Raw genomic sequence first — 25,809 nt, forward strand, 5'->3', positions numbered from 1 at the left:
GGAATAACTTTAAAACGGACAAGAATGATTTAACGCAATAATTACCCAGCAGGACTCAAAATTATTGAGGAAAAGACTTTAGAATTGGATAGTTATATAAATAACAAGATCATTTACACTTAGCATTACAAGGAGAGGGAAGAGACAAGTGCGGGGAGGGGGGAGACCTAGAAAGGACAAACCCACTCACGCTTCAGGACAAGATCCAAGCAGCCTCGACTTCCCTGGAGCTTGCTGTATATGGACGGGCGCGATAAATTCTGTAGCAATGAGCTCAGACAGGTAATTTGCGGTGATTCAAGATGCTCAGGACCTTAGAAAACATTCCCGGGTGCCCATGTGAACCTATTTCAGCATCTCGTACAAGAATGCGGAATAAAACTATTTCCTCCTCTTTTTCAACACACTTCTTTGCGATATCACCAATCAGCACCTGTCTCCCTATTCTTTTCCCTACAAAAAAACGAAAGGTAGGAGCGCAGAGTTCCCATTTATTAAGTAGTGGCAGACCTGAAGGGAGACTGAGACCGCCTACCACCTAAGCTTTCGCTACTACAAGTCTCACCCTTCTTCACTTCTATATCTACCATCACGCCTCGCTTTCTTGATGTGCAATTAAGGATCCAAACATTTCTCCTTTTCATTAGCTCATCCGGCAAGCCAAGCAAAAATAGAACCAATGTCTCCCCGCCTCTAAAGTATCTGTCATGAAATTAAAATGCCATAGTGTAAACCCTTCTCTTATCCTTATTCTAGAGAATATCCCGAGAAAATGATGGAATTTTAACAGTAATTTGAAGACAAAAATCACGATTTTTGTTTCCTTAGTCGGGGAGCAGATCCGAGATTTGTGTATGTTTTCCCTGCCAGAACTTTATTGTTTTAGTTTATCTGATCACCAAACTCTGGTGAATGAAACATCCTCACCAGGAGAACATACCACGCAGGTTGTTAGTGCTGAGGAGCAGGGGACGGAACCAGGCTGATTCGGTTGCGTCAGACACTGGGGTATAACTACCCCTCGGGCTGCAGCTGCCGGGCCCGGCTTCAATCTGCGGCAGCCTGAGGTGCAGGAGGCGACGAACTTGATTTTCAGGCTGCGCCGGAGCAAGTAGAGAACAACTATCAAAAAATAGAGAACGCAGCGCCTCTTGAGTCTACCCAGATGAACACAGATCAGCCAGCTGGCCCTTCCCAGGCACCAACCAGCAAGAGAACCAAGCGGAAGAAGAGGAAGGCTGTGCTGATAACTCGAAAAGACCGGGAAGGTTTTGCCCACTTCATTCTCCAGACCGCGGATTTCTCCAAGCACTCCGGGGAGATCTCCCTGAGAGTCATCAGGAAAGAGCTGGCGGCGGAGGGGATCGATGTCAAGAAGAACAAAGCGCATATCAAAGCGGGGCTCGGGAAGCTGGTCTCCACTAATGTCTTGCTTAGGGTCCCGGGCTCCTACAAGCTTATCGCAGAAGCGAAGCTACCCCCTCAGCCGGTGAAGAAGGACAAATCGGCAAAGAAGCAGGGGACTGAGAAAATCAAGAGGAAAAAAAAAAGCAGCGAAGAAAAAAGCCAAGAAGAAAGCAGGGGATCTTGTGGATCGGGAAGAGGAAACTGGAGAAACTGTCGCTTCTGTATCCTTTGTGCAGTGGGAAGCATCTCTCGAGGGGAAGTCCTAAAAGGCATAATTCTACCGGTTCATTCTGCTGAAAAAATAAATAAACCCAAAGGCACTTTTAAGAGCCACCACAAAAACTTTCCCTAAAAGAGCGTTAACACAAATGTACCTTTTAAAAAAAAACAACTTTTTTTTTTCTGTATTTGTATAGGACCAGATCCCAGGCGTTAGGGAAGATGAAAACTATATAAGCATGGGTCAGTTGCCTTCTTTATCAGCCCCCCCCCCTTTATTTTAAGTCAGTTACTTCAATGGCAGGATCTAACTAATCTTGAAAGCTCCCTGCCTTTTCCTGCTGTTGGTTTTCCTGACCTGCCTATCATAAAATGCATTCATCAATGGTAGCGCTGCAGTTTGCTTCCTATTCTATGAATACATACAACACACACAGCCCTCCCTTATCTCTGAAAAAGCCGCGATACAAAATATGGCACCAGAGAGCAAAGACGTTCGCTCTTTTGATGAGCCCTGGGGGATGGTTCTGAAAAGAACCGTTTTGTTTTTTCGCCCCTGGCCTGAGCCTTCACTCCATAAGGAAGGTGCCCTTAATAATATCTTCTAAGATCTGCTTCCTGCGCGTTCCCACCGTCCCCTTGATTTTGCCCGGGCTCCTGCTGACCCTCTTGGGTCGTGCAGCAGCCGGTTTCATTTCCCCGCTGGGGTCATTTGGCCCTGGGGCAGCTGTTCCTGTCTTCGCCGAGCTCTGGCGCCTCTTGGCCGCGGCTGTTTCCCTCTTTTCTGCTTTCGGGGAGCCGCCTCCCCGCTGGAGCCTGAAAGAGCCCGGGGCGCCGCTGCCGCTGAACCGACGCAAAGCCCCGCGGCTCAGGAGATAACGGAGCACAGTCTTGATGCGGCCCTTGTTCTTCCGCACGTCGTATCCCTCGCCCTCCAGCGTCTTCTCGATGGCGGCCAGAGAGGCGCCTCTGCCGGCGGCGGGGACGTTAGCCGCCCGGAGAATGACCTGGCTGAGAGTCGGTTTCTTCCTTTCCTTGCGCGGGGGATTCTCCCCAGCCGGACGGGAGGCTGCAAAAGCCGCGGGGAGAGGACGCGAACCGGGCATGTCCCTGCGAGTCAATCCCAGCTGCTGCCACCCGGACCCGCACGTGGGGCCGCCGCCCTGACACTGAGCCCAGCGGCCGCCGCTGAGGCCAGATAGCGAGCAGAGCCCGACGCAGCCGAATCAATCCCCTGCTTTATTCCTGCCCCTGCGCCCTCTCCCCAGCCGGTGTTTCTTCTGCCCCACTCAAGTTGCCCGCAAAAAAGCGCCAGCCCCGATTTGCACAATCGTTTCCCCTCCCCGCTCGAGGACACTGAGCTAGTTCCCCCGCTGGCCTTGTCCGAAATATTCATAAGTTGCTGTCTGGGATAGGTCACAAAACTGGGCTGTGTAACTATATGGCAAATGTGCTTGATTGAAGATTACAAACATTAAGCAGTACATTCACCTGCCAAAAAATTACAAAAAGCCCTACAGCACTGAGATCCTTTATGATTGTGCCTCACACTTGGTAAGGCAACCCCCATCCTTTCATGTATGTATACCTGCTCCTATATTTTCCACTTCATGCATCTGATGAAGTGGGTTCCAGCACATAAAAGCTTATGCCCAAATAAAATTTGTTCATCTCTAAGGTGCCACAAGGACTCCTCGTTGTTTTTCCTTAATTCTCCTGTAACTCTGCATCCTTTTGTCCTTGTAGACTTTTAAAGAAAGAGTTTCAAAGTCACCAATAGCAATTAGGCCTACCTGGAACAGCCTAATTCTAAGGAAGACTCCCAACTCTGATTGAGTTTAACTGCCATGTATACCTTTGAAAATCTCCCATTTATGTATCTAAACATTTCTCATTTAACGAACAAATTTTCAGAAATGTGCAAATGAACATACCCCATATACATATTTACCCAGTCGAGCTGTATGCTTCTTAGTTGGCCACATACTGAGACAAATTCTTATTTTGTTGTGTGTACCCACTATGGCATTATATGCATTGCAATCGGGTGGAATATGCATTACCGGTAATCAGTGCTCCCTCTGGAGTATTTTCTATCATAAAGACCATACAGATCAATGAAAGAAATAGCTAACAATAGCTGGATAGAATGAAGAGTGGGGCTGATGTATTATCAGAAGTTTCTTCCTATCTATGACAGGGAGAATTTGCTATGCCCATTCCCATAAAGGTGATAGGAAGGCAAAAACAGGACACAGCCTTAGTTCTTGATACTACATTCCGTGTTAGTTACTAGGTGGTGCTTTCTCACACAAAAACACAGCTTCGATGTTGGGCAAGACCCCACAAGAGCTTGTTCAGCACTTCAATCTTTGTGGACAGCAAACTATGGAGGGTACAGAACTATTGGGCTCTTCTCACTGTTCCCAGGACTCATTCTCTGCTAATAGGTTTCAGAGTAACAGCCGTGTTAGTCTGTATTCGCAAAAAGCTATTACCAGCAGGACAGTGGGGTGGGAGGAGGTATTGTTTCATATTCTCTGTGTATATATAAAGTCTGCTGCAGTTTCCACGGTATGTATCTGATGAAGTGAGCTGTAGCTCACGAAAGCTCATGCTAAAATAAATTGGTTAGTCTCTAAGGTGCCACAAGTACTCCTTTTCTCTCTGCTAATAGAAGATTCTTAGTTCTCAGATACTTCAGCACACCAACCAAATTATCTAAAGGCAACATTTCTACTACATCTCATGGAGTAGCTTTTCAGCCTACCCACAGAGAACCGTAGCCCCACCCAAGCAACTTCCTTTCCTTACAACCCATCAACTGGACCGCTTTCTTCTCTCAACAAAAGTGAATGGCTGAGTGACTTTTGTTATAACCTTAGAGCCGGGCAGTTCCTCCATCCTGATTGGCTAGTAGGAGTCCAACTCCCCTGAACCAATGAGAATGAGGATCCTGAATAAACCAGTGAGAGAGCCCCTTTTCTTTCTCGATCTCTTTTTTTCTCCTAAAATTGTCGTGCTCTACCATCAACACAAATGAGCATAGTGGGTCAGACCAATGGTCCATCTATCCCAATAGTCTGTCTTCTGAAGTTGCCAATGCCAGATGCTTCAGAAGGAATGGACAGAACAAGGAAATTACCTTGAGATCTATCCAGTCTACCAGTCCCAGCATCTGGCCGTCAGAGGTTTAGGGACACCCAGAGCCTGGTGTTGGATCCCTGATCATCTTGACTGATAAATTCACCCGCTTAATTTAAAAACAATTCCTCCCCACCCCCACAAAATCATCTATTGAATTCCTTCATAGGTTGATTTGTTCATTTATTCCTGTTCCTCTTTCTGTCAGAGGTAAGGCTGCGAATTTTAACATGCGTTAAGTGAAAAACCTATCAAACACTGGTCCCGCCTGAGTGTAGCGCTGGAGATGTGTGCGAGGCTTTGGTGGTTTTATTTTCTCTCTGTCTCCCCCCGCCCCTCAGCAGAAGGTTCATTCCTTAACACCATCGCCAGAAAATGAAACACCCTCCAGATCTCGGCAAGATGTCTGTTGTGGAATGACAGGAGGCCTCCTGGGCTCTTAGAAACTCGGGTTCTCGGTGCTACAGAGACATACTTTGGAGGGGAACCTAGAGCTGCGGAGGCAGGAGGGCCGGGAGGTTGATTCGGTTGCGTCCGGGTCCAGGCTATAATTAGCCGCGGGCAGCAGCCCTGGCTTCCAGTCTGCGGCTGGAGCGGCGAGAGCAGCGGCTGGAGCAGCTAGCCAATAGGCTTCCAAGCAATAGGAACCGGAGCGGTGCTGGTGGCTGGAGAAGCGGCGCCCCCTCTAGGCCGAGATGAATGCAGCGGAAACCACAGCTGAAGCTCCCGCTGCAGTTCCAGCTCCAACCAGCCAAAGGAAAAAGAGGAGAAGGAAGAAGAAGCCGCCTCGAAGACAGCGGCCGGCTTTTGCCCAGCTCATCCTGTGGAGCGTGGATTTCTCCAAGAGCCGCAAGGGCTTCTCCCTGGTGGCCATCGAGAAGGAGCTGGCGGCGACGGGAGTCGACGTCCAGAGGAACAAAAGCCGCATCAAATCGGCGCTCAAGAAGCTGGTCACCAACAACATCCTGTGCAAGGTGCCTGGAGTGACGGGGGCTCCTGGCTCTTACAAACTCTGCAAAGAACCAGGCGTCGGCAAAACGCAGCTCGTTCTGCAGCTGCCCAAGACCAAGGAGGCCAAGAAGCCAGCAAAGCAGAAGAGACAAGCAGATAAGAAGCCGCCTGCCAACCAGGAAGCTAAAAAGATCAAGAAGAAAAACAAAGGCACTGGGACAAAGCCCCCCGGGAAGATGAGGAACGTGGCCGAAGGCAAAGGAGCTGGCAAGACTTCTGCGGTTTCCTCTGCTCGCGGGGCAATGGCTCCCCAGGGGAAATCTTAACAGATCTATTGATTCACCGCAACGAAACAACAACGGCTCTTTTAAGAGCCACCCTAAACCATTTCCAGAAGAGCTTTAAGCACGAAGGCCCAGATGTGCATTGTTTAGGACCAAATACTGCATTGCTCACTCTGGTAAATCTCCTTTTGATTTCAACAGAAAATAGTGGGTGCGCTCGGAAACCAGAAATAGGCTTTCAGGTCTGCCCCCTGCCCTTTAGAAAGAGACGAGATATGCGATCAGGTTTGCTATACTGTTAAATATGATGGAACCTCTCTCAGTGTCTGACGGGAACGAGTGTGGAAACCCCGCCCCCTCAACAGATATGGTGAGCAAGTGACCAGAAAACACAGGAGTTGTGTGTATCGAACTATGAAAATTTTAAACCCCAGAATTCTTCACAACCTTATCTCAGAATGTGATGTAACAGGTGGAGGAAACGTACAAGTAGTCTGGGAACAACCTAAATCCCCACGTATTATGTGCATTCTGGTATTGCCCATAATACTGTCATGTCAGGATGCTCGAAAGGTTTCCGTGACTACCCGTGGCTGGGGAGGGGTTCAAGGACGGGACAGGACTGCCCTGTTTCTGCCCCCAACTGAAGCCAGGGCTAACTGGGGTGGAGGGCCAAGATTCCGGCGTTTTCAAGGGCAGATTAGAATATGTACATGTGGGGGGAGCAGGGAAGGTAGGTAGGTGGCCCTGTCTTATAAAAACTCCAGTTTAAGATTTAGGAGGAATTTGCCTTTCAAAAAGACTTTCACAGCCCAAAGGACCTGCTCCCCCATCGGATAATCGTCACGCGCATGCTGCCGCCCCGACCTGATGAAGCTGTTTTATAACCACCACCAGTGATCTCCAGCAGGAGGAGCCGCCATCCGCCCTGTATATTTCTGAGCGCGGTTGGTTTTCCCGCAGCTGGAAAGGCAGGGAGTGGATCTTGCCCCGCGGTTCCTGGTGTATTTGCGAGCGGTCTGCACCTTAACTGTAGATTTACAAGTAGGTTGCTGCTTAGTTAGCATCACTCCACGGCGATGCCCAGGCTCCTGCCACAGCCCCGTGCAGACAGCGTGGGTATTTTACTGTGACAGCAGGCTGCAATTGTCGGAAAGGAAAACAACCATTTTAGACTGAAATTTTATCAGGGGATTTTGTTAACATTGGGCTAAGAAGGGGTATAGAGAGAGAAAGAGCCAGGTGGCTTCAGGTTATTTGGAGGAAGATGAAAGCAGTTTATACTTTATTCCTTCCCCATCCCCTTTCATTTCGGCTTGTGGTGTTTTTTGTTTCGTTATAGCTTTGGGGCTGCTGCTTTTCCAGCCTTTGGGAAATGAAGAGTCCTTGGTCTCCAAGTCCTTTGCGAATGAAAACGTTTCAAGAGTTTGCAATATTCATAAAAACAAGTTGAAGTTTATATAAAATAAAATTCTCTAGCTGCGTTTGATTCCTGTATTTCAGTATAAAAGGCAAGATTATTAAACGGTCAGAATATTTACTACGCAAAGACTTTATAGCACGGTAAACCTTATTTTATAAACCAAACCTAATTTCCACGAAGGATTCTTATGTGGATAGGTTAAGAAACAACCTTTTTACCAGTTTCCTTCCCCAATATTGCTTTTATCCCATCTCTACAGTCAAAAATGATGGGTATTTAATTGATGAAACCTCAATCAGTAACTGATTTAATTAGATTACTTTCCCTTACTATGAGCAGCTCTTTTACAGGAAAAGTGGGTGGCCCTTAAAAGGGCCTTTGGGTCTTAATTCGGTGGATGGTTTCACCTTAACACAGCCACGGCAGGCAAAACTTTATTTAGAGCTGGTATATTTGGTCACAGCCTTAGTGCCTTCCGACACAGCATGCTTCGCCAACTCCCCAGGCAAGAGCAGGCGGACCGCCGTCTGGATCTCTCTAGAGCTGATGGTCGACCTTTTATTGTACAAAGCCAAGCGCGACGCCTCTGCAGCGATGCGCTCGAAAAGATCGCTCACGAAAGAATTCATAATACTCATGGCCTTGGAAGAAATGCCCGTGTCCGGATGGACCTGCTTCAGTACCTTGTAGACATAAATCGAATAAGACTCTCTCCGACTCTTCTTACGCTTCTTATCTCCTTTCTTCGCACTTTCAGCAATCAGCTTCTTTCCCCCTTTTTTCGGCACACGCGCAGACATCTTCACTCTCCCTCCCGCTTCCGATCAACATAAAAAAACACCAAGCCCCTCGGAGTTCCTCTTTATATAGATTGTTGGCCGACCTGAATGAAGACTGAAAGCTCTTCGGTCCTCACCTTTTCTAGCCACTCCTCGTTCGCGCGTCAAGTCTGATCGCCTGAACATGACGGCTCTGTTCACTATCTGCTACTGAGAAGGCGGCATAATTGATATAATCTAGTGTTGTCTCAGACTTTCTTCTTAGATTAGCCCACTTTCAACAAAGCAGTTTGTTCCTCTACGATTCCAACAAAGCTTTGTAAAAGTCAGAATATTTACGATTTAAATTTCCATTGGAGAATGTCTAGCGTGTTGGAAGTTATCTTGTTTTCCCATATTTAAAAAAAAATCATTTTATTTTCACTTTTTACATGTGAATCATAGATGTAACAAGAACCAGTTCCATGCAGTTCTGACCACTGGCCTTTTGACTCTTGGTACACAGTTTCAGGTTGACAGAAAATAGAAGTTTTGATCAGCACTTGTCATCTGTACAAAAGAGCCATGTGGCTTCTTTTGCAGGGGTCAATGGATTTTTTTAACCTTTGTCATCCCTGTCCTTTATTAAACAATTAACTTGCTTGGGGGGAAAATCATTTCATCTAATCTCTCTCTCTTTATGTGTCTGAAATTAGGTTTCTAAATCTATTCCTAGGTGTCTGAACAGGTGTCCTGATTCTAAAACCACTGTCCACCCAGCAGCTACTCCTGGGGTGAATAGGTGCTGCTGATTACTTAGAACTTTTTTTGGGGGGGGGGATGGGGAGCCTACAGATTTTTGGAGTTTACTTATGTATTTAAGACTTTAACTGTAGGCACCCAGGACTCAAAACCTTTGACCAGAGAGATCCCCTGTTGTTGTCTTTCTTCTTTTCTAAATACTTTCCCCCATTCCCTTCTCATTTTCCCAGATTTTTGGCTTGACATCAGACTTTGTTGGAAGTAGTTTGAACTTAAACAAAACCATTTAAATATGGCGTTCTTCTGTTTAAATCATTGAGAATCTACCAGCATAGAGCTAGAGGAGGTCAACCTCTCTATGAAGATGTAGGTTGGTTGCTCTGCCTGATAGCGATTCACTTGGCATTGATAGCACACAAGAGCTGTCTGCTTCATTCTTGCCCCTTTGCTCCCTGGGTGCAAAGTTCACCAAAAAGGAGATTCTGAGGCTGCCGGGGGGAGCAAATATAGGCACGAGCCCGGGTGACTGAAAGGCTGTGCGCCTATAGAGCAGTATATATGGAAGAAAAAGAGGTCTGGAGACAATACAGTAAGTTTCCAGCCAGGTCCAGCAGAAGAGCAGCAAAGACATGCTGGGGTCGGCTTTCAGCTCAGCTAGTTTTCCATCAGGTCTCTCCAATACGAAATTAGTGAATTAGTGGCTGGAGGGAGAGTGAGATTCCCGGCCATGGTCTCCTGCTAAGAGGGGACTGGCCAGAGTGGGTGGGTGGGGGTCTCACCGACTCTAACTTTCACCTCTCCACACCTATACAACCAGTCTCTCTCTGGACTGCTCCATCTGAGATACCATGGAAGTGTTTCTGCATGGAAATTTTTCAGTTTCCATATTTTGGTTTTCAGGCATTTGATTTTTCTACTTTTTTTTTGGCCAAAACCCAATTTTCAATTAAAAAAACCCGCAGTTTTGATTGCAAATGTTCAATCTCCTTTTAAGGGACTACCTTAACCACATTTTTAAAAACATTGCCATAAAATTGGGCCAGGCAGCATGAAATCTTATGGTTCACTTGTGCTCCTTCACCAATCCTTTGCTGTATCCACTTGTCTCTAGATGTCTATTGAGATTGTAAATTTTGAGAAGTGGAGGCTGTCTTTTCCTGACATGTTTGTACTAAGAGCTTAACACACTGGGGCTCGAGTTGGGCTGGTCAAAACAATTTCCCTCAAAACTTTTTTAATATATTATTTTCAATATCAGAATTTGTCTAATTTAACTGAAAAAAATTCAATTTCCAATCAGGAAACAAACAAAAAAAATTAGACAAAATTTTTTAAAAAAATTGTTGTCAAACTTTTGGGTTTTTTGTTTGCTTGTTTGTTTTTCAGCAGTTTTTGGCTGAGAATTTTTGGTTGCTGAAAAACAAAACAAAACAAAAAGAAAAATATGGGGGGAAATGGGAGATAAAAAGCCAACATTTTCCATGGGGATTTTTTGTGTGATCTAGCCCCTGGGACTTCTATGGGCTATTACAATACAGTATACAGAATTATAATATACTAGTTTTGTCTCTTTCACCTGTTCCAGCCACCAGATGCTCAGCCACCTAACCTGGAGAAAGAAATGATTAAAACTATGGGACCCTATAAAAGGGTAAGTTCCCATGTGGAACTTTTTCTTCCAATCCCCCTCAAAAAAAACCCCAAACCCCTTTAATTACTTTCCAGCTAAAGCTTCTACGTTCATATCAAAATAAGACCCACCACAAAAATACAAATAGAAACATTCCAAACTAAGGAAATCACAAGCTACGATCACACAAACAGCCATTTCTCTCTCTTTCTCTCTCTCACACACACATAACATTGAATAGAAACTCTCTATATTGAATAGAAACAGCACCCAAAACACCTTAACGCTGATGCTCTAGTTCCAGTAGACATTGACGTGCTGTTTTAAATACCAGCATTCAGAGAAATGTCCACTGAGCCCTCTCTCTTCAAGGCTACCACTTCCTTTCTCGTCCAGGGCTGGAGTTGATACTAGGATTACTTCTTCTACCAGCTGAATAGTGTATCTAAAATGTGTCATTTCTCCTCTGGACTGTAGAGGACTCTGTATCCCTTCTCACAGGCACAGTCTCCTCCATTCTCCCTGTCTGTGTGCGGCTGGAGAGCTGGGTGTGATGTCAACGCAGGGGACTGAATATAGTGGCTTCCTCATCTTCCCTTTCCTGCTTTGTCTCTGCTCTGAAAGCAGCCCCAGCAGGGAAGCAGGGATGGAAGAGCAGCTTCTACAAAAGCTTCCACTGTAGGGAGCTGCGGTTAAATTATGGAAATAGTGAGGTTTGAACCTGAGTCCTTCAACTCTAAAAGCACCAGCCGCTAACACTGGGTACTAAAGGACTAGGCTTATTAAAGGGTGTAGTACATAGACCAGTGACTAGAGGGAGATGAAGACCAACTATCTTCAAAGGAGGTGCTGTCATCATCATGAATAAGTTGCAATATGAACAAGAGGCTGCTAGGCAGCTCTCTAACTCGACATTCTATAGGCCATTATCCTCTGATCCCACTGAGGATTACCAAAAGAAACTACACCATCTGCTCAAGAAACTCCCTGAAAAAGCCCAGGAACAGATCTGTGCAGACACATGCCTAGAACCCCGACCAGATCTTGGGAGACAGACCAGTCCTCGCTTACAGACAGCCCCCCAACCTGAAGCAAATAATCTCCAGTAACCACACACCACACAACAAAAACACTAACCCAGGAACCTATCCTTGCAACAAAGTCCAATTCCAACTCTGTCCGCATATTTATTCAAGTGACACACATCATAGGACCTAATTACATCAGGGGCTTGTTCACCTACACATCTACCAATGTGATATATGCCATCATGTGCCAGCAATGCCCCTCTGCCATGTACATTGGCCAAACCGGACAGCCTCTGTGTAAAAGAATAAATGGACACAAATCTGACATCAGGAATTATAAAATTCAAAAACCAGTAGGAGAACACTTCAACCTCTCTGGCCACTCAGCGAAAGACTTAAGGGTGGCAATTTTGCAACAGAAAAGCTTCAAAAACAGACTCCAAGGAGAAACTGCTGAGCTTGAATTAATTTGCAAACTAGATACAATTAATCTGGGTTTGAACAGAGACTGGGAGTGGCTGGGTCATTACACACATTGAATCTATTTCTTCATGTTAAGTATCCTCACACCTTCTTGTCAACTGTCTAAATGGGCCATCTTGATTATCACTACAAAAGTTTTGTTCCCTGTTGATAATAGCTCATCTTAATTAATTAGCCTCTTACAGTTTGTATGGCAACTTCCACCTTCTCTGTATGTATATATATGTGTGTGTGTGTATATATATATATATATATCTTCTTACTATATGTTCCATTATATGCATCCAATGAAGTGAGCTGTAGCCCACGAAAGCTTATGCTCTAATACACTTATTAGTCTCTAAGGTGCCACAAGTCCTCCTGTTCTTTTTTCGCATTCAGACTAACACAACTGTTACTCTGAAACCTGTCTTAACATGAGTCACAAAATACTTGCCCAGTGGCAGAGAAGGCAGCTCCTTGGTATCCAAGACTAAGGGCTTGTCTACGCTGGGAAGTAGCCTGAACAACTATTCCATAGTAGCTCCTTTGTAGACGCTCTAATTCTGGACTACAACCTTGCCCACTCTTGCAGCGGTGCATAGGGTATGTGTGTCTACACTCCATATTGAAAGACCAGTTACATCCACACTCACTGCTGTGTGTAACTATTGGCCAAGACAGCAGCCATCCCACCAGTGCCCTTGTATGTCTCTCTGTCATTGAGACAGACCATGGTAGTCTCTCACTGTCACAAAGCCAGGGGGAATCTGGCTGTGCGGGGACAGGGCGTGTGTAGGGGAATTCCCCAGGAGGCAGCAAGACTCAGATGCCTTCATGGCTGAGCTCACTTGGGGACAGTCAAGAGTTTCTTGAGTTTCCCCTATATATAATTGCCTCATTGTAATTGAGAAATGGGCCCTTCCTAGTCCCTTAGTGCCTAGACTCTATGGTTTATGTCTACACTGTGATAAAAACCCACAACGCCAAGTCTCAGAACCCAGGTTAATTGACACACGCTTGAGCTGCAGGGCTAGAACTGCAGCCTAGATGTGTGGGACCAGGCTCTGAGACCCTCCCCTCTTGTGGGAGCTCAGAGCTCAAGCTCTGGCCCAAGCCCATATGTCTACCATGCAATTGTATAGCCTTGCAAGCCTCAGTCAGCCCTGCAAGCCTTGACCCAGGCCGGCTGTGCTGCGTGTCTTTTATGGCAGTGTAGATGTACGGTATGCCTGGGAAACTGGTCATTAAAAGGGTTCTTATAACACATTCTGGTTTGCTGTGTGGGACTCCTTTTGAGGTCAGTGTATTAATGGAAGCAGAAGGTTGGTTTCCGCATTTATTTTTAATCCACAGCAGATGCTTGAAAGCCTCAGTCCAGGCTTTTTGCTTTTTTTTTTTCTTTTTCCCCACTGACCAATCGAATGTGTGATAGAAAGACTAAAGTACATGAAGAACACAGGACAAATGCCAACGACCCATCATACCTTGTGGTTTCTGCTTAAGCAATTAGGCAAAGGACCCAACAGCTGGTGTGGTGTATACACCAGAAATAATGGGAACAACATGAAACAAAAGTGAAGTGAGTGAGATACAACAGAATAAAAACATGCTCTGTGTGCATCTTACTCCAGGTTTATTTCGTGGGGGAATTGTGTTTAAAATGTGTCATATTTGTTCTTTGTGTAAGTCACTTTCCCCTGCTTTTCTGTATTTGATAGAAATACCCCTGATTTTACAGAACCTACCACTCACTTTATTGGATCTCAATCATTTCCAAGAAAGTTTCTGAGAGAGAGAGAAAAACAGAGTTCTAAACCTGGGTATTTCCAAACACTTTGAAATGAAAATAACTTGGAAATTTCATTTTAATGCAACCCCCCCCCATTTTTCATCTAATTCTAATCCCTGGGGGCTCCCTAAAACACAGGAAAAGACGCTCCAAATGAGGGAGATTCGGTCTTATCCTTTGACATCTCTCAGAGGACAATTGGTCCCTGCCCTCAAACTGGTAAAAGCTCTCAGGGAAAGTATGTGGCACTAGGGACAGGAAAAACTAGCAGGGCTAGAGAGATGCAATTGTTCCTCCCAGATAAGGTATTGTTGCACTGGGAACTGGATCCTAGAAGGAAACTAGATGCAAATATGTTGCATCATCTTATCAACTGGGCCTACGGCTGCTGTCCCCAATCAGCCATCCCTGTTTATTTGGCCTGTCTATGCAATACAGTCTCAGTCTTTACCAGGGTTTTTTATAGGTTTTTAATGAGAATCACAATGTTCTTGAGATGATTTTTACTAGGGTTGGTCAAATATTTCCATCAAAACCTCTTTTCACTGGAAAATTGGATTTTTGATGAAATTCACTTTTTTTTTCTTGCACAAAATGGCTGTTTGCTTTCCTCATATTTACTTTATTTATTTATTTATTTATTTATTTTTGTCACCCCCAAATTGAAAGTTTTCCAGTTTGTAGCAATGCTGCTAGCCAAAATCCTGTGTGGTTTGGTGCATTTTTCAGCTGAAATGTTTTGCTGTCTGGTGAGTTTTCTGGTTTTCATGGGGTTTTTTTTGTTTTTGTTTTTACAAAAAAGGCAACATTCTCCACTCAGAACGTAGGCAACCTCCCCCCTTTTCTGAGTAAAATTAACCCAAGTGGAGGGGGAAGGGGAACAAACAAATAAACAAAAAGCCACATTTCTTGACCAACTCTATTTTCTACCCTTCAGTGAATGATCCTTAGCTGCCCCTTCACAATCACTATTCTCTGGCTATACAATAGCCCAGGGGTTCTCAAACTTCATTGCACCACGACCCCCTTCTGACAACAAAAATTACTACAGGACTCCATGAGTGGGGCCGCAGCTTGAGCCTGTCCGAGCCCTACCACCCCAGGTAGGGGAGTGGAACTGTAAGGATAAGGCCTTTTCCTGTAGCCATATCGCAAAAAGAAAAGGAGTACTAGTGGCACCTTAGAGACTAACCAATTTATTTGAGCATAAGCTTTCGTGAGCTACTGCTCACTTCATCGGATGCCATATTGTTTGGCCCATAGCCTTATCGTAAGGCTGAAAGCCTACTGCCTTTGTCTGCAGCCAGATTAAAAGAGCAGCCGCCGTTAGCTGAGAAGCAGGAAGTCACATCCTCACATTCCATCTAAATTAGATTAAAACAATGTAATATCAGGTTGTTAAGAAGGAGATCCTGTCCCAATGGCACCTACTATCACCAGATAAAGAAACAGATCTTAAGATGGTTAAAGAAAACTTAGTTTGATGGCATCCTGTCTGGCAAGAGACCACTTATCAGTAGCTGTGGTTGGGAAATCCTCATTTCTGTATTGTTTTGTCATTATGGTCCCCACTTCCCTATTGTTTGTCTGTATGATCTCTGTCTGGTCCTTTGATTGTTTCTGTCTGCCATATAATTAATTTTGCTAGGTGTAAATTAATTAAGGTTTTGGGTTATGATTGGTTGGAGAATTTTGTTAGGATTGGTTAGTAAAATTTTAGTAAAATGATTGGTTGAGGTACAGTTAAGCAGGACTCAAGTTTCACTATAAAAACTGGGGTCCAAAAGGAAGTTCTTTGGGGAACCAACTCCAGGACACAGTCCCAAAGATCAGAGCTGCCAGACCTCAACACTTTGGCAATGACACCGTGCAGAAACTGGAGTCCCCCAGATGGACCTGATCCCGACTGGCCATCAAGAAAAGTTCATCTGACTTACTGCCTTATTGTATGTGTAGCATTGTATTCTGGTTTTGGTAATTGTTGATAAATAGATGTTAAGTAGGATATTACTGTGTAAGACTCTTTCACTGGTAAAAGACCCCGTAAGCCCACAAAAGATTAAGCCTGGGGCCCAGAGGAAACTGGTGTCTGCCCGGAGCTCGGAGGGAATGGGTGCTTAAATTGACAGGATTACGCCAGAGCCCTGGGAACTGGGTAAGGGTGGGTGCCCTAGAGCATACGGTTACGCCTGGGCCCTAGGAACGGGATAAAAATGAGTGCCTAAATTAAGAGGGTTACGCCTTGAACCGTAGGAACTAGGTAAAGGTGGAAGCCTTGAGCCCTGGAACTGGATAAAGGTGGGTGCCCTAGAGTGAGCAAGTGACAGAGAATTTTGTGTGGGTAACAAAGCCAAAGCCCCACCGTCCAAGGGCTTCAGTCCCAGGCAGGGGGCATGTAACCTGAGTCCCGCCACCCAGAGCGGAAGCGCTCAGCTTGGGCTTTTGCCCCAGTACCCAGCAAGTCTAAGCCAGCCCTGGCAACCCCACTAAAATGGGATTGCGACCCACTTTGGGGTCCCAACCCGACCCACAGTTTGAGAAGCACTGGAATAGCGTGGAGATTTTCCCTAGTAGGAACATTCTCTGTGGGGAGGCGGGGAAGCCTAGAGTTGTCTCTTGGAGTCAGTCTACACTAGATCTGGTATTTGCTACATCTGCACCATCACGAGCATGTGTTATGTTAGTGCCACCCCCCAGGTCCACAAGCGATGGCACACAAGTGTTGCCAACATGGTAGCAATTGCACTCGCTTAGCGTGTGTCTCCCTACCCTACATCAGGTCATTGTGCCATTTAATTGATAAGATCCAGCACCTGTGACAATCAGTGGAAAGACTCACTGTTGATTTCAATGGGCCATCAACCCTTTGCTTCCAAGGGTCAATGGCCAATGGACCTCTCAGGCAAAGCAAGAAGTTTGCATTCTGATCTGCATGGAGGGATTTCCTCAGGGTCAGATGCATCCCAGTGATAACACCATTGGCTGCCGAGGAGTTATGCCACGGGTGAATGTGGCTTTTCCAACTTCGGGGAACACACGCACTTTAATGATAATATCTAGCTCTTATGTAGCACTTTGCAAAGGAGGTTATTCGCATCATCGCTGTTTGACATGTGTGGAAGCTGAGGCAGGAAGGTCATCCGGACTACAGCCCAGGTCTCCTAAGGCCCAGTCTAGTGATCTCTCAATGAGGCCCCCCTACCTCATGGGGTATTCTTGTTTGAGTCATCCAAAGTCTCTAACTCTGACCTACAGACTGATTCAAATTGACACAATGCAATCAGCCAAAGGACATGCACAAGACCATTCCAGGAAACCTTGCTCAAGGCTCAGTTAATTTCTGTGAAGAGGAGATTGGAACTGAACTTCACAGAAGGAGTTCTGCCTTCTGTGAATCGAGGAAAATACTCCAACAGGGAGCTGTTTCACCCAGCTGTCTAGATTGTACATAGGCGCGGGATTTGGGGTGCAGGGGTTTTACATGGGGCTCCGCTCCCAGACCCCCACGCAGGGTCCCAGCTGCTGGCCCCACAGCCGGGCTCCACTTCTGGCCCCCATGTGGGGTCCTGGCTGCTGGCCCTGCTCCTGAGGCTCTGGTCCCAGTCCCGCATGCTGGCTCCCAGCCCCGCGCCTGGGGTCCTGGTTGTCAGCCCTGTGCCCAGGGTCCTGCTGCTGGCCCAGCGCCTGCCCTCAGCTGTGGCCCCATCCATGTCCCACCCTTCCAGAGAAATGACTCTGCTCTCAGCCCCAGCTCTGTGGATAGGGGACAGACAGGGGAAAGGGGGATGGCTTTCAGCACCCCCACTATTAAATGTATTCCAGCACCACTGGGATTGTGTATGAAATCTGATGTTTACAAACCATGAGCACAAATTCTGCTGAGTCTGCATCACCCAGTGCTCAGAGGAACCAGGCAGAAACACCTCCTCCGCTGAGCGCAGAGAGATCTTTCGCCAGAGAAACTTCAACTCAAACAGGCGTGCGGGGAATCCTGTCGAACTGGACATATATTTTGTTTCGCAATCTGGGAGAGAGATGGGAACAGAGGGTTTGTGAGGCTAGGTATATAAGCCAGTTGCAAACCAGCGCCCTTGAGAAGGCTATTGGGGAGTTTCGGAGAAGTAGCTGCAGACCCTGTGCTTGGAGGTAAGGGATCTGGTGGGCTGTGTGTTTGGTCAATTTGTTACTGCTTTGCGAGGGCTCCTTTGACTCGGCTGTACAGCCTCTGATCAGAGCAGACGTCTGGTTTGTCTCTAACAGGGATTACAATCCGTCTGCTCAGGATGGGTTTGTGAAGTCTCTGAATGCTGATTCCTGCTTTTTAACAAGAGTGTACTTTATTTTTTTTTTTATTTTCTGGGAAGAGTATCAAATAATAGAACTGCCTGGAAATTGGGATGTCTGTTTTCTCCACAGAAAATTTTGACTTAAAAGAAAATGAAAACCTGATTTATTTTTCAGTTTTCAGATACACACCAAAAATATTCAGCCCCCCAAAAGGTGCCAACACTTGAAAAAGTTTTGCCCCAAAACTGCCACACACAAAAATCATCCCCAAACTGCCAAATTCTCATTTTTTTTGGCTCAAAATTATGAAAAAAAATATTTTTTCATGTAAATAATGAAAAAAATTGCCTCGAAGAAGCTGCAAATAAACAAAGAGGCTGTGGAAGCTCTGAGTTCTTAGCATGTCTGGCCATCAAGTCTTGTACGTCTGTGTGGACCGTGCCCACTTCAGTGTGTGTTGTGTGAAGAGCCTCAGTCCCACCATTCAAATGAAAGCTGTGGTGGTTTGCTTTTCTTCTACCCTGGCTGGTCTCAGGAAGTCCCTTCTTGTGCCACCTAACCTGCTATTGAGAGGATATGACTTTCCAGGGACTACTAAACAAAGTCATCTGGTCATGTTTTGAAAAATGATACCCAACCCTTAGGTGCAGTTAGGGCTAATGGAAATCTACAGAAAATATTTTCCTCCGCTAAGTGCAGGGCTCAGGGGCGGCCGGTGACCCAGCCATTGGGAAAGGCTAGCCCCTGGCCCCGCCCCTAGTGCCTGAGGCTCCTCCCCTTCTGCCACCCCCCCCCCCTTTTGCTCCTCACCACTGCCCCTGGCTCCAGTGCTGGGCAGCCAGGGGGCAAGGTTCCAGCTCTGGTGTGCAAAGTGGCCAGCCCTGGAGCGCCGGGCAGCTGGGCAGCACGGCCCCAGCACCAGCCACTCTAAGTCCCTGCGGGAGGCAGGCCAGCCAACCTGGGCCAGGGCAGAGCGCTGAGAACAGCAGGAGGGGGCCTGGCCTGGAGGCAGAGCCTGGGCGGGGGCCACGCTAGGCTGTTTGGGGAGGCACTGCCTCCCCCTGCCTATGATACCTGCCGCCCATGGCAGAGTGTGTTTTCCTGAAATGCTGGGTTGTGAAACAGAGAGACGTGGTGGGGGAGGTAATATCTTTGATTGGAGCAACTTCTGTTGGTGAGAGAGACAAGCCTGCAAGCTACACAGGGCTCTTCTTTGGACGTTGGCCCAATCAATTCCACCTTGTCTCTCTAATATCCTGAGACCAGCCCGGCTACAACAACACTGCAAAGAACAGGTAGTGGATTTTCTAGGGACTGCAAGGAATCATAAATTTTGAGGGGGAAGGCACGGTTAGACCATCCGTATCATCTTCCCAGGTCTAGGGCACGATCATAGGTGGTGGGTATAATAGGCCAGGAGAGGCTAAGCCATGTCTGTGCTCCACCTCTTCCCCTCCCTGCTCCACCCCGTCCCCGAGGCCCCACCACTGCCTGGGGAGTCCCTCCTCTCCTCCACTCCACCCCCACTCTGGAGGTCCCGGCCGTGTCCCTCCTTTCCGCCACCCTTCCCCCACAAGACCCCCCCCGCCGACTTCTCCCCTCCGCACCCCGCCATGCCTCCACAGAGGAGAGGGTGGAGGAGAGGAGGGACACGGCCACTGGTGGGGTGGGGATTGAGCAGTGCCCAGGGTAGAGTGTGGGCAGGGCCGTGGGTGGAAGAGGTGGGACAGGGAGCCAGCCTTCCCCAGGGGAAGTTTCACCTGCTACCCATGGACAAGATTTCTCCCTGCAGGCCATTTTCTAGGTTTTTGTCCAGTCTTGTGTCCACACTCCAAAGTGATGGAGCAGCCACTCCTGGCAGTTCTCTTGGGAGACGATTCCACAGCTTGATACTTTCCCATCTCACCACAATCTGGACATTGTCCAATATTCAGCCTGAACTTGACCACGTTCATGTTCCTCCCTGGATCTTCCTCTGCAACCCCCTGTCTCACCCTTACTAATTCCTCTCCTGATGGCACCCCCAGTCACACTCAAGCTTACACCAACCCCGTCGCGCTTGCACACCAAAGCAAAGACCAAGGATAAAGCCTGTTAGGATTGAACAATCAGATGAAGAGGCATTATCAATCTCTGGGTTTGGTTGGTTAGTTGGTTGGTTTGTTTTTATCTCTAGCAGTCAGAAGGGAAGTTTCAGGCAGAGATGACTCTTGCTCCCGATCCAAAACTCATCCATGGGACTTTCCCTAAGAGAAGTGAGCTTCTGGAGGAATTCAAAGGTAATCAATCCATCCTAACCCTGAGCCTAAAACACTCCATGGTGTGATGCTTTCTCACAACCACTGGAGGTGCCGATGAGTTTCCTGGTGCACTCCAGTGACTGAGGAAGCTTTTGCATGTGTGGTGAATAGCATAACCTGAGGAAGGCTGTGCCTCCCCAAACAGCCTTGCATGGCCCGCCCATGCTCCTCCCTGAAGCCGGTGCACTGGGGCTGGGGGCACACAGGGGTGTGTGTGTGTGTGCCCACTCTGGGCTCCAGCGGGTGAGAGGGGGCAGAAAAGGAGGGGTGGGACCTTGGGCAGAGGGTAAGGGCCCCATGCTGTTAAGTAGAGATGACTGGAAAATTGGAGACGACCCCCACCCCTGCGCTGAAAAATGTTACCTTTCTTAAAAGCCAGCAAACAAACAACAACCTGGAAAGCAACATTTTTGGGCTGGGGGAAGGTGGAAGGGAGAGTGAAAATGGAAGAAGTTTTGGCCAACGGCGGAAAAATAATCAGTCTGGGCTGGATTTTTTTTGCACGGATGTGTGTTGTTTAGTTTTCCAATGAAAAAATAGCAATTAAAAAAAATAAATCAAGGAAAGCAGAACCTTTCCGTTTCAGCAAACCCCACAATTGCCACTGGAACAGTTTCAGTGGAAGGAACACTTTTGACCAGCCCCACCACTAAGGGGCTACAGGAGCGGATGCCCTTTCCCCGGTACGCTGGTGGTTGAGGAGTCTCCTAAAGCAATTCCTTGAGGATGACAGTTCCCAGGCACTCCCAGCTGGGATGCAGGTGGTGAGCACCCCAAATGCTGTGGCTGTTGAGCCTAGATACATGAGGAACGCATGAAGCTCTGGTTGCTGGCAATATTGGCCAGATGCCCTCTCAGCTCTAGATACTTGGAGCACTGCCCAGGGATGGTCTACGGGAGAGAAGCCCAGCATCTGTAGATCTTTCGGACCCCATGTGCTGTACACAGCCAGATCTAACGGTCTGATTCTCTCTCACCCCTCTCAGAGGATGTGATTCTGGATCCTGACACCGCGAACCCGTGGCTCATCGTGTCTGCAGACGGGAAATCTGTGCGATCAGGAGAGATACCACAAGAGTTCTTGCCCGAGAATCCCAAAAGATTTGATCTTGCTCCCTGTGTACTGGGCGCCCAGGGGTTCACTTCAGGGAGACATTACTGGGAGGTGGAGTTTGGGGATCAGAGGGAGTGGGCCGTGGGGGTTGCCAGAGAGTCCGTGCAGAGGAAGGAATGGCTCACTCTTAGCCCTGAGGATGGGATCTGGTCTCAAGGGCGCTGGTGGCTTCGGAGGGAGGCATTCGGCTCCTCTGAGACCCTCCAACCCTATAGTGGGAGGTCTGGGATAATCGGGGTTTATCTGGATTATGAAGGGGGGCGGGTGGAATTTTATGAAGATGACCATACGACTATAATGTTGGCCTCCTTCAATGGGGAAAAAATTTTCCCCTTCTTCTACTTGGGCGGAGGGGTCCACCTCACACTGATCCCTTGAGGCTTAGGGGGGAAACATCCCACTGGGACACCCCCCCATGAAATGTGCCCCTCTCTCTAGCCATTTCCTGCACCGCCTCCCCGAGCCTCTGCAGCCTTGTCTACATGCAGGCTTTGCACCAGGGTCTGATTTAATTTGAACCTGGAGCAAACACCAGTCTGGATGATCTTAATTTGGCCAAGAGCGGTGTGACTCAATTTTAAGCATTGCCAGCACACGTGGTTTTCTTGTGATTGTCATGATATTTGGTGGTTTTTTTCTTATGATTCCATCCGGATCTGCGCTCTTATTAAATCAGTCCATTAAAATAATAATAGTGATGGTAATTATTAATTAACCGTTAATAACACAAACAGAATAAGAAGATTCATTCAATACCTAAAAGAAGTTTTCAGCCCTCCGAGTTGCAGAGGAAAGATTGAAAATGTGACTCCTAAAGGCTCCAACAAATTAAAACATTTATTACTGTAATATCTTTGCATCAAAGGGTCATTTTCTAATCTGGGTCTGTATAGCACCTTGCCCAACATGGTCCATGATCATGATCCATGACTAGCTGCTACAACAATCTTTTTTTAAAATCTCCTGATTTTTGAGGAGCCCTGACTCATCATTTTTGAACACTGGGGGTTGGCAAGACTGGCTTTAGCTTAAACTTGCTCCTAATTGACTTTAAAAGGATCGTTTGTCTTGATTTAAGAGGGTCCGCGCAGGCATTTGAAGGGGTTTAACTACATGCGGCTTCAATCCCAGGTGTGGCTAAACAGGTGCAGTGTTGCATGGAGACAAGCCCTTCAGGAATGTCTACGCCCCAGTGTGGATCATCCCAGCCTGGGTCAAGGGTCTTGGGCTAGCAGGGCGTGCGCGAGGGCTCCAAAACGTCGTGCGTAGACGTTGCAGCTCAGGTCTGAAGGCTGGGGAGGAGGAGGGGCTTCAGAGCCCAAGCCTCAATTTCAAAGCCCCATCCACACAGCACCGTTCAGAGCACTAGCACCAGCCCCGTGAGCTTGAGTCTCTCACTCCCTTGGGCTCCAAAATGCAGTGCAGATCTACCCTTCGTTTCTAGCTTTGATGAGCCTGGAAGACTCCCTAGTTCACTCAGAGCTTCGTCTTGTCCTCTTCCTAACCTCCTAGACCCAGATTCTCAGTAAGAGATAGGTACCTAAATAGCTTTGAGGAAGTGAAACTCACTCCCTAGTCTCTGTGGTCATGCTCCCGCGGAGACTCTCCTAGCAGCATAGGGTATGTCTACACAGCAATTAAAAAGCCACGGCAGAGAGTCCGGAGCCCAGATCAGCTGATTCATGCTCGCAGGGCTCTGGCTATGGAGCTAAAAATATCGGTATACACTTCCGTGCTCCAGCTTGAGGCAGGGCACTCAAACCCCACAAGGCGGGAGGGTCTCAGAGCTCAGACTCCAGCCCGAGCCCAGAAATCCACATAGCAATGAAACAGTCCGGTAGGCTGCGTCCCACAAGACCAAGTTGGCTGGCATGGGCCAGCCATGGGTGTCTGGTTGCTGTGTAGACATACGTATGGTCTATTCTCTCTGCTCTGTGACAGAAAGGGAACGAGACATGAGGCATATGAGAATGATGCTCCAGGCCCATCATGGGCTGGCCCTTCCTCATCTCTATCCCTGTTTTATTCAAGTTAACAAACAAGCCAATGGCTTGGGTGGGGACTACCCCAGCAATAACGGGAATATGAAATAAATGTGAAGTGAGTCAATGGGAAACTCCAGTGAGATGCACAGAATAAAACAAAGCCCAGTGCCAGGCATGCCCCAGGCCTGTTAATGAGGGGATTTCTGTTCAGAATGTGTCCTTCCTGCTTTTCTGTAACTAGCAGAAATATCCCTGATTTTGCAATAAACGTTGAGTCCCTTTTTTTACTTCATTGCATCTCAATCCTTTCCCAGCTCCTTGCCTGCCAAACACAGGTTGGAAAAAAAAATTAAGTTCAAGAAGATTGTCATTTTAAGTGAGATGGCTTTGGAATATTTGCTGAGAAGAAAACAAGCAAACAGTCATTTCAGGTTGACCCGCAACAATTTCTTTTCTTTTCTTTTCTTTTCTTTTTTCTTGTTTGGCCACTGTATCAAAAATTGATTTTTTTGCTCAGCTCTACCCAGCAGCTCAAGGCAAATCCATTCCCTCATTTTTCTTCCTTTCCCCTACTATGAACAATGGGATGGCTCCTCTGCTTTGCCCCCCCACTCCCACCCCTTCCCATCCCTGCAACATGCAGCCTGGGAACGGGGACCCCACTACAGCAGCTCCGCCAGGTCTGAGAATCCACTTCTTTCTCCTGCTCATCTGGCTCAGGTGTTGAAGAACCCCAGGAGCTGCAAAGGGGATATAGGGTCTGAGGGGCAGATGTGGGGTCAGAACTGATGGAGGGAGCTGGATGACAGCAGATCTGAGGGCAGAATTCAGGTAGGAGCTGAGGGGGGCAGACAAGGGAGAAGGACAGATGTGGAGGTTGGGTGACAGTCAGATCTGGGAGTGGGGGACAGGATTGATCTGGGTTTTGGGAGGGGAGAATTCATTGCTGGGCAGGGGATATTCAGATGGGCGGATGGACACCTGCAGCAGAGACAAAGTCACACATTTGGGAGAGAGGGCAACATTAATTGACACACACTGGAGGGAGTTCAAAAATCAGAGGACAGACCCCCAAAAAACTGCTCCATTTTTTTTTTAATCTCATGGGTTTGGGGCCAAGCTCAACATTTTTTGTGGGGGGAAAGGGTGGATTGAGTCATGGTTTTTCAACCTTTGAGGTTGGCAATATTATAATCTAGACAGGTTTCAGAGTAACAGCCGTGTTAGTCTGTATTCGCAAAAAGAAAAGGAGTCCTTGTGGCACCTTAGAGACTAACCAATTTATTTGAGCATGAGCTTTCGTGAGCTACAGCTCACTTCATCAGATGCATACCGTGGAAACTGCAGCAGACTTTATATATACACAGAGAATATGAAACAATACCTCCTCCCACCCCACTGGGAGGAGGTATTGTTTCATATTCTCTGTGTATATATAAAGTCTGCTGCAGTTTCCACGGTATGCATCTGATGAAGTGAGTTGTAGCTCACGAAAGCTCATGCTCAAATAAATTGGTTAGTCTCTAAGGTGCCACAAGGACTCATAATCTAGACAGACGCTCCTCAAGCCCAGTGGTGAGCTGGAGCAGGTTGTTAAATTTAGAAGCCCTTTTAGAACCGGTTGTTCCGCGAGAGAGAACCGGTTCTAAACGGGCTTTTAAATTTAACAACCGGCCCAAAGTGGCGCCTTAGGCACACACTCCATGGGTGTTCCAGCCCTGGAGCACCCACAGGGAAAATTTGGTGGGTGCAGAGCACCCACCATCAGCTCCCCACCCCACCCCCGGCCCCAGCTCACCTCTGCTCCACCTCCTCCCCTGAACGTGCTGCCCCGCTCTGCTTCTCCGCGCCCCCCCACGCTGCTTCCCGCGAATCAGCTGTTCGCACGGGAAGCCGGGGCGGACTGAGAAGCAGGCGGCGGCTTCCCGCTCAGGCCCAGGGAGGCAGAGCGGAGGTGAGCTCGGGCAGGGGGAGGGGGCGTGAGGAGGGCTGCCCGTGCCGCAGCAGGTAACCCCGGGGGGGGGCGCAAGGGAACCGCTCCCCGCCCCAGCTCGCCTCCGCCACCCTCGGCCTGAGCGAGAAGCCGCGGCCTGCTTCTCAGCCCTCCCGGTGGGGGCTCTGCACCCACCAATTTTCCCCGTGGGTGCTCCAGCCCCGGAGCACCCAGGGAGTCGGCACCTAAGGCACCACTTTTGATGTGATCAGTGGGGGGAGCGGCTGCTCTCCCTGCTCCCCCCCAGCTACGCTCCCTGCCCCTAGGAGC

At 47.7% G+C, this 25,809-nt stretch overlaps 3 protein-coding genes across 3 annotated transcripts in view; 1 reads left to right on the forward strand and 2 right to left on the reverse strand.

The window, feature by feature from the left end:
- Positions 1–25,809, reverse strand: part of LOC144274626 (uncharacterized) — a 223,107-nt gene that overhangs the window by 103,792 nt on the left and 93,506 nt on the right. The window lies entirely within an intron of this gene.
- Positions 7,863–8,228, reverse strand: LOC144274647 (histone H2B 7-like). The gene has a single exon (XM_077833632.1). It carries the CDS (start codon positions 8,226–8,228, stop codon positions 7,863–7,865), a length of 366 nt encoding a protein of 121 aa, XP_077689758.1.
- The window catches only part of LOC144274889 (zinc finger protein RFP-like), a 32,305-nt gene continuing 30,679 nt past the window's right edge, over positions 24,184–25,809 (forward strand). Inside the window, exon 1 of the mRNA XM_077833981.1 lies at positions 24,184–24,226. Coding sequence (XP_077690107.1) covers positions 24,184–24,226 — 43 coding nt within the window. The remainder of the gene's footprint in view (positions 24,227–25,809) is intronic.

The sequence above is a fragment of the Eretmochelys imbricata genome, chromosome 14, assembly GCF_965152235.1.
Source record: "Eretmochelys imbricata isolate rEreImb1 chromosome 14, rEreImb1.hap1, whole genome shotgun sequence".
In the NCBI taxonomy this organism is placed as follows: domain Eukaryota; kingdom Metazoa; phylum Chordata; order Testudines; family Cheloniidae; genus Eretmochelys; species Eretmochelys imbricata.